We start from the raw sequence: 9597 nt of genomic DNA on the forward strand, positions 1-9597 counted from the left end.
AAATGTGAATGAATTGTGGAATGTTGTTAAAGAATCATGGAGTGTAATAACAGCTGAGAGGTGCCACAAGTTGGTTGACTCCATGCCACACAGATGTCAAGCAGTTTTAAAAAACTGTGGTCATACAACTAAATATTAGTTTAGTGATTCACAGGATTGCTAAATCCCAGAAAAAAAAATGTTTGTACAAAATAGTTTTGAGTTTGTACAGTCAAAGGTAGACACTGCTATTTTTTTGAACACACCCCTTTCAACTAATTGCCCAATTGCACAGCCTTTAGAGCGTGCATATCATGAATGCTGGGTCTTGTTTGTTTTCTGACAATCTACTGAACCTACTGGTAACTTGTTTGCCACGTAGCAATAAAAAATATACTAAAAACCTTGATTATTCTGGTTAGTCACATTGTACTGCTATTATTTTGAACAATACTGTATATATATATATATATATATATATTTATATTTATATTGTGTGGCACCCAAAACTGACCATAGTGCACATCCATAACCTGTTCTATAGGATCATATACCATCAGTCATACACAACCCTGACACTTTAAACCCTATATGGCTAAATGATTCATGGAGGCATTGCAGAATACTTTATGGTGTGTGAAATGTAATTTTGTCACTTAAATTCTCTATTAAACATGAAATAACTGCTGTAAACAGTTTGATACCAACAGCAAACAACCTTCTCAATGAACAGTCTCACTCAATTTAAGGTACATTTTATTTTACAAAACAAAACCCTTGTGAAAGATGAGGAAACGTGCAGAAAGGCTCATAATTCAACAGAAAGTTGCAGTATGAACAGTAACAAGCTGATAAATGGATTTCAGTTTCCATTTCACAAGTTTATCAGACAATCTGTCTACTAAACAAAACAGTTTTTAGAAATCCCTTTCCTTTTGACAGATATCCCTTAATGGATTTTCTAAGTAACAAAAAGTAACTAAATTATTGTAGCCTAAAAGGTGATCAGGGCCTTATTCAAACTGCTGCACTGATTGTCTTATTGGATGCATATGAATAATCATATCATTGATTGAGCTTCAGGAGACATCAGGACAGATATACAGATGTTTGATTTTGGCCTTTCACACTAAACAGAAACAACATACAGGAAATAGCTAAAGTAACATATGTCTTATAGCAGCTCCTTTAGGAAATCTGAACATCTCGCCACAGTAAGGTTTTCATAGAGGTATGCTTGTTTGCAAGTACTTGAACAGAACAGTTGGATATTACATGGATTCATTTTCTGACATTACAACGAATAAATTATAAACAAACAGATACAACACATAACCAACTCTAAGTGGTTTCTTTAATAGTTCTCAATATAACATTGCTTCCAAATGAGCAATATCTAAAAACTAAAATACTGTGTAATCAAAATACAGCTTATTATGGAGGATTTCACATTTGGGGTCCACTAAATCAAAAATACTCCAATTTCCCCTTTAGTGCACTACATCAATTCCAACATATTATGAAAATTTACTTTGAGTATTTTAGATATTATAAAATGAAGTGTATATAACAATGGTGCGATGCTGATTAGGAAGCATTCTTCATTTCGATATTATTGACTAGACCCTAGTCTCATCGTAGTATGCATACTCTATGCAATATTATGGATTCATTTAAAAGCAGCTCTGCGTAACAATACGTATCATTTACACACAGTAAATATTTTATATAATGCACTAGAAAATAAACTGATAAGACATCTGATTTTCTCTTAATGCTGAATTAATACTGAAGTGTTAGAAACTAAGCATGTTGGAGAAATAAACAAAATGTCTGCATTATTACACAAAACTGTCTCCAACTAAAAAGTGAAAAATGTCAGTTTGACTTGTTTACTTGACAGTTTTAACTTTCATGTCAAATGCATATATATGCAGATGCTTTTATCCAAAGCGACTTACAGTGCATTCATTCTAACATTTTTTACTTAACATGCTCCCTGGGAATTGAACCCACAACCTTGCGCTGCTAACACAATGCTCTACCACTTGAGCCGCATAGCATCACTTGTATTACTGATGTCAGTCGATATCTCATTAGACATACAGAACGCATCTTAGACATGATGCTTCAATATGCTGAATAAACTACTTTTGAGAGGAATCTTACTAACAAATCGTCTACCCTCCCAGCTGATCTTACATCCAGATCTTGAGCAGGGTTTCTATGCAACACCTGAGATGTAAAAAAAACATGAATTTTTGCATGCAAAATTTCTAAACACTGTTGCATTCTCAAAAAAATAAATAAATAAATAAATAAATGCAGTTTCTTGGGTGAACACACACTTTTTTTTTTCTTTTTTTTTGTGGGAATGTAATGCATTCTCACTCGAGTTTTGTGATCCCCTGAGAAATTTTGCATTTGCTCACAAATATTTTGCATCCATTTGCAAAATGTATTTCCCCTGTAATAATTTAACTTGCTCTCTGAAGAACTAAACTATATATATATCGGTATATATCAGTGTTTCTATGTTCACTCACAAAATTTTTTTTCCACCGTTACCAGTTTCTCAAGTGAAAACACAAAAGAGACAACGCAAATGTTTTCCAAGCAAATGCAAATCTTTTATGTGTGAACAATACATTCACTTGCAAAACTTTTGTGTTCCCCTGAGAGATACTTTGTATTTGCAAAAGCTTTGAAATATAATTTTCCCTTCTCTTCTCCTATTATAGTTTCTTTGGGAAATGCAAGAATTTTGCAAATAAACACAAAAGAACTAAATTTTACCCCCTACAGTACAGACAGCTTTTTTGCTTTTTGCTTTTTTTTTTATTAATCCCAAAGTTTTTACAACAGGGATCAAGAGCAAGATTAATCTCCTGAAAAGTCATATTAATGTCACCTTATATTTATAAATGTGAGAAAAAAAAACCTCAGAACAAAACAACAGATTAACTGACAAAAAATCTTGTTCCTTGATCCTAAAATAATAGGAGTTTGTTTGCATGGTACCTGGGATGCAACTAATCGATACAGGCAGTTTTTGACAAAAGTGGCGAAAGCACCACAATGTTCAAAAGGTTGCAAAGAGATGCCCTTAAATCCTATTTAACACATCCACATTGTATGTAGAGCACCTGATATCATGCCAATACCATGGCACAGATCAAACTAAGCTATGAGCACCTGGAATGAATACATAAATACGGACCACCTGCATCTCAGGTATGAATACAAAGTATCGCTATTTGACTAAAGTAAAGTGACTAAACCTCAACCTCACTGCAACCCAACTGTTGGCAGCAATGGCTGGTGGAGTTGACGTAAAATCCTCATTGCTACAGTAACGGCTCTTGACATGTTGTGTAATCACAGTTTCTACAGATTTAACGGGTTACTAAAGGTTGGATGGGTTTAGCCAATTATCTTCTTTGACTAGACGAGTGTCTTGGTATTGCTGGCAGTTCTGGAAGAGATTCACAGTGGCAAAGTGACCAAAGTCACTGATTTTCAATAGGAGCTGGCGATTTAGGGCAACATGAGTGACAGAGTGTTGCAACAAATCATATTTGTTTTTTACAACTATATGTAATTGAGTGGAGATACAATGCACCGACTACCAATAGAGAAATGCAGTGATGACAGCCTGGAAGTTAGCATGCCCCTGGTTTCCTCAACAAAAACCCAATAGGATTTTTTGAATTACTGAATAAAAATAAATAAAAAAAGCTGAGTGAGCAACAAAGCTCAGAATTGATAAACGTTTTGTTTACCATGATAATCTTTACAAATGACTATAAATTTGATGAATTGTAAAGCCTACTGCAATCAGAAAAAAAATCTATTTCAGTTTTATTTAATAATAAAAATAAAAAAAATCCCTGAAAGTCTGAGTAAAAATAAGAGAAAGAGAATGATTATAAACACAATGAAGCTACTTCACCCAAAAAAATGTTTATTACTCAGCCTCACGTCGTTCCAAACCTGTAAGACCTTGGTTTATCTTCGGAACAAAAATTAAGATATTTCTGATGCATCCCATGAGCTCTCTGAACCTCCATAGACTGCAAGGTCACTACCACGATCAAAGTCCAGAAACGTAGTAAAGACATCTTTAAAATAATCCATGTGACATCAGTGGTTCAACCATAATTTTTCGAAGCTACAAGATTACTTTTTGTGTGCAAAGAAAACTATAAATAACCACTTTATTCAACAATTCTTCTCCTTTGCATCGCCCTGGTGCCATTTTAGAGAGTATCACAATGTATGCTGATCTGTGTCAGCTGCGATGCATGGATACGTTGTTTATATTGTTTGCTTTGATCTAAACGAGGGTCAGAGAGCTCTCAGATTTCATCAAAAAATATCTTAATTTGTGTTCTGAAGATGAGCGAAGGTCTTGCGTGTTAGGAACGACATGAGGGTGAGTAATTAATGACAGCATTTTAATTTTTGGGTGAACTATCCCTTTAAAAAAAAATTATCACAAGAGGATATTACAGATGTATTTTGTTTTGTAACATAAAACGTTAAATACCTTGAGCTTGTGTTCACCAGGTATCTTATTTCAGGCATTTTACCAAAAACGAGAAGTGTTACAATGCTAACTTCGAGTTTCCAGGCCTACATAGTGTAATACATCATCCCTACAGCACTCCTGAGGCAAAAATCCTTCCAGCAACTAACAATCCACTTGTTGACCCTAAACAATTTACTTGCTGTTAGTGTGAATGTGCCTTTACAGATGGGTTATTGCAGTTTTCACATAGTCAAATTAAAACATTTCTGTCAGAGGCCCCATGAATCATGCGAAGGACTTGTCTGTGCTGGTTATAGTGGCTGTACTTTGAATTATCTTACATATGAACGCAAAATATCATGCAAAATACCTTAGTTATGACTAACTGGCCATTACGGTTAGATTATAATCAGCAAGTCTGTAAACTTACTGTAACCTCACAAGTAAATCCGTATTCATTGTTCCATTTTTTTTTTACAAATCCGTGAGCCAGATAAAGAGTCTATGCGCTGAGGTCTGAGAGAATATTGTAGCGGTTAACCCCTAAAGAATGGCGATGCTTTCTTGTGTACAGTTGAGGTGTGTGGACGTGCTGCTGCCTCCGGGGGACTTGAGACTGCGGGCACCACATCCCATTGCCACACCCTTCCCGATACCCCCCATAATGACCGCTGACCCTGGATGGTGGTGTTGACTGCGCTTCATTAAGGCCACCATCATGGTATCGCTGTTGACAGTGCCAAACTCATAGGTGAAGGTGCCATAGTACACCAGGACCAAGACAGTGAAGACCCATTCACAGATGGCTGCGGCATGCTGCAATACATAACTTTCATGGACGAAGAAGATACCACCTTGAACAAGATGTTAAGGAATGGGTACAATGAACTTAAACATTAATAACATTATTTACCATGATCTGTGATGTACTATAAATGTCCTTTCTTTTTTGCTGTAACTGATCTAATGTATTAACTGATCTATTTGCACTGTTAATGTAGTATTGGGACAGTTGTGGCTGTGGTTAGAGAGTCGGACTTGTAACCCGAAGGTTGCAGATTCGAGTCTCAGTACTGGCAGGAAATGTAGGTGGGGGGAGTGAATGACCAGCGCTTTCTTCCACCTCCATCATTACCCACAACTGAATGTGTGTGTCCACTACTTACTGCTGTGTGGGTGTAGCCTGACTATGCCAGACTTCGTACTTCCACTCAATCTCACTTTGCTTCTGTACTCAGTCTAAAAAGCAAACCATCTCCCAGATTTCCTCCGGCTCCAAACCAGCCATCCAATCAACGAAAATATCCCCCAAACCAGTGCGAATAGCATCGCGTGTCTCCATATCCACGGTCGTTTTTGATTTCCCTAACCTAAACTACAATCTTAAGTTCAGCGCTTATGCTTAGCATCTATGTCACGGCTCTCAGCCCACCCTCTGCCCTGCATTTGCCTATACTGAAGCCCGAACAAGAGTGTTCGTTTCACATTGTGTATGGAGGTGATGTTGTCGCTTTACTCCAGACAGGTTTTGGGAAAAGTTTAATTCATCAGCTGTTACCGATCGTCAGCGAGAAACTGGGGAGGCCAAAGTCCGGCAAGGTGGTAATTGTAATTGTGTCTCCCTTGGTTGCTCTCATTGAGGATCAGAGGATCAGATCAGATTGCGCTTCATGGTTTTGTTTTCACAGCATTCCTGTGTTTACAGTGGAAGTTCGAGGCGGTTGAGCAGGCGAATTACACACGTCATGACCAAATGCTGCAACTGGCTTATGGGTGCACCAATAATTTTAAACTTCAGACAAGCGCAGACCTCAACCACCACCACCACCACACCCCACCCCCCACCCCCCCGACCCCACTCTTCTGTTCTCTTGTTTTAAACTGTTCTATATGTTTCTTTTTTTTGTAGACTATTTACTTAAACTTATACAAAACTTCAAGCACTGTTAACTTATTTTTTTAAATAAATAATAATAATAAAAAAATTCAAAAACTGTTTGATGTTTTCTTCGTTGTTTTATTTTGTTTCATTATTGTTTATGAACTTTGAAAATTACGTCTAACTTCTAACACTGAAATAGTCATTTGACTTGTCACTTATAATACATTTTTATTTCTTTTTTTATTTATATAGACTAAAATATAAACTATAAAAGCTCTTGAATAATTAAAAAAACCCACTGTAACTGAAGGCTACACGGCATTATTTTAATTTGATTTATTTACATTAACATGAAAGAATACAATGTGCTCAATTGCACATTCGTTTTTGCTGTACGGTAGTATCAAAACTGCTACTGCGACTCGTGAAATTTCACTGGCATTGGTACAGACTACTAAAATATATGTACTGTGAAAATCAATTTCATATGATCATATCATGACTGATTTCCAATGTCTTCCTTCAGGTCAAACATAAAGTGTAGTAACATTCATGGTAAGGATACTGAGGACAAGGGAAACCAGAGCTCCAGCTGAGAGAGCCACACGCACATGAGCCATCCAGTAGTCCAGCGCTGTCTCTGCTATACGGTACGTCAAAACGCACTGCAGACACACAAACAGCAAGCCGGCAGGGAAAGCTACACCCGCTCCCACATAATGAAGGGTCTTAGCATGATCAACCTAAAAAAAATGGAATAGAAGTTCATTTAGATTTATATAATGGGCTGAAAGCACAAGTCCATTCTCGCCTGCTCACCTGAAAGTTGCCCACCATGACCAAACCCAGGGCATTAATGCAGCCAGACACCAAAGCACTTGTGTTGGTCCAGCAGTGATGGCTGTGTTCAATCACTTGAGCATAACGCAGCATGCACACCATAACCACTGCAGAAATCCATCACACACGCACATAGAAGTAATTTAATATTGACATAAATTATACAACTTCTTTGTGGAGTTCATTTTGAATATAAACTAATTTGGTTTTTCATTCAATTTTAAGCTATAATTCTTACCCATAAAAGCCCCAACATTGCCAATCAAACTGAAGAGACAGCTCTCTGGTGGATAACATCCACATTTACTGTTAAAAGATCAGAAAATCAGATATCAGGCAACCTTTCTACAAGAAGCTGGTGCGAAACAGTACTACTAAAAGGAGGCATCTTCAAAATGGGGTCATTTTGTGGTTTTCCAGATAAATTCAAAGTCTCACCTGATGAGGGGGATGTCTTGAAGAGTACAGCAGGTTTTTGGGAAGCCCCTCTTAGCCGTTTCCTCTGTACATGTCAAATTGTATGACCTATGATACAAAGAATCAAGCATGAAAGCACAGTCTAAACAGCATTTGGGGATTTGGGTTTTAATTCTGTGAAGCATGACTGCTTTTTTTTGTGTGTGGGGGGGGGGGGGGGGGGGGGCTTTATAGGGATAACTTACCAGTTCTCAACAGGACAGACATGGTGGTTCATAACTGCCATGGCGTAACTAGTGAACAAAATATGTTTATTTGTTAATAAGCACATGACTTTTCTGTATACTGTAGTAAACAGTAGAGATGGGTTATATAGAATTGAATGTAAAACTTCTGGCTCAAACTATCAATTTAACATTAAGACTTACACAATCCATATCCCTGTGATGGAGAAAGCGGACAGGCTGACAGGCAGAACAATCCAGGCAGTCATTGGTCAGTCTGTGAGAGGCCTGAGACCCCAACATGAGGGTGTGCAGGACTGGGGATATGGAGACGCTGTGAGAGACACCAGCAAGTGAAGCCATGCAGTGGAGGGGGGGAATGTGGACCAGTGGGGGCAACGTGACGCTCCTTCAAACTACATCTGGAGACTGGCTGATTCCCCACAACCAACAATATCTAGTGGAAATACAGAGACGTTGTTCATAGATGTTTACTCAGATATCAAGACACAAGGATACAATATTACTGAAATACAGTTAGGAACAACTGAGACACTCTTGATTTGTCAAATAACAAACATGCAACAGTGATGACACCCAACTTGTCATATTTTGTGTGACTATTTAATCTTGAACATATGTCATTCACCTGATTTCACTAAAATAGTACGGTGAAGGCTGTCATCAACAAAATATTTTAGTAAAAAGGATTTAACTCGCTTCAAGTACACACAATGTAAATCCCACATAAACGTTTGCTTTGAATGTGTACAGGATAAAGGCATACCTTTATGAGTGCTTTTAACTCATATTAAAGCTATAGAATGTAATCATATGACACCTACGTTTAAGTTACACTGACTTCTATTGAATTCAATATTATGATCCAGTCTAATATGTTAATGGTACGTCTACCAAAAGATGGCAGGTAGATTTGTAATCAGAGACATGAAAGATCCTATAAAGCACAAAATCAGATCAGCAACCTGCCAACCGCACGAACTAATAATAATGTCCCCTTCAGCCCAGATCAGCCTCAATGGCACAGTAAACACACAAAACTGACCACATGGATGTTTACAATTATAATTACAGGATACTTAATCATTACACCAAAGTGACAGTAAATAGTAATGAAAGATATTGTTTTTAAACATAAAACTCAACATCGTGTAGCTTGCAAGCTATCCAGCAGATGCTACTGGAAGTAAACAACTTTTTAAGACGTCAAAGATCTCCTTATCTACGTTCATACGCAACATACGTGTTTCTACAGCATTTGAACTACTATACATTGACGTGTCATTATTGAGATATTGTGTTTTGATTTATAAAAGCGTTTGTCGTACCGCAGGCCCCGCGGCTCCTGAGCGGATGCTGCTTCTGAATCTGCTGCATCTCAACCGGTGTAAACACATCCATCAACAGAGGAGGGCGCCCTCATCTCCCTCTGCTTCTGCGTGGATTATGCTATTAGAGTTTTAAGGAATACATTGTGTATTTTGTTCTTAACTATAATTTGCAAAACAATGTTTTTTATGGTTTATTTATTGCAGTAAACAAAGAAATACATAAATAAATTTAGACTTAAAGGTGATTCAGATTAATCCACACCACAAGAGCTTTTTGAATCACTAAAAAGATAAGGCTCGTAAGAGTAATTCGGTCATTATATTATACTCGGAGGCCATGAATGCATTGTTCTATCAGGGTAGCACTTGTAG

At 37.3% G+C, this 9597-nt stretch overlaps 1 protein-coding gene across 1 annotated transcript; it reads right to left on the minus strand.

Moving 5' to 3' along the window:
• Positions 1–2587: 2587 nt before the first annotated feature.
• Positions 2588–9307, minus strand: LOC113049830 (transmembrane protein 150A-like). The gene is made up of 8 exons (XM_026212492.1): positions 9223–9307; positions 8078–8330; positions 7895–7942; positions 7671–7757; positions 7471–7538; positions 7212–7339; positions 6958–7135; positions 2588–5364 (listed from the first exon to the last, which is right to left on the minus strand). The coding sequence occupies exons 2-8, from the start codon at positions 8140–8142 to the stop codon at positions 5054–5056; spliced, it is 885 nt and encodes a 294-aa protein (XP_026068277.1). The 5' UTR covers positions 8143–8330; positions 9223–9307; the 3' UTR covers positions 2588–5053.
• Between the last annotated feature and the right edge of the window lie 290 nt (positions 9308–9597).

Source organism: Carassius auratus, chromosome 30 (assembly GCF_003368295.1).
Source record: "Carassius auratus strain Wakin chromosome 30, ASM336829v1, whole genome shotgun sequence".
Classification (NCBI taxonomy): domain Eukaryota; kingdom Metazoa; phylum Chordata; class Actinopteri; order Cypriniformes; family Cyprinidae; genus Carassius; species Carassius auratus.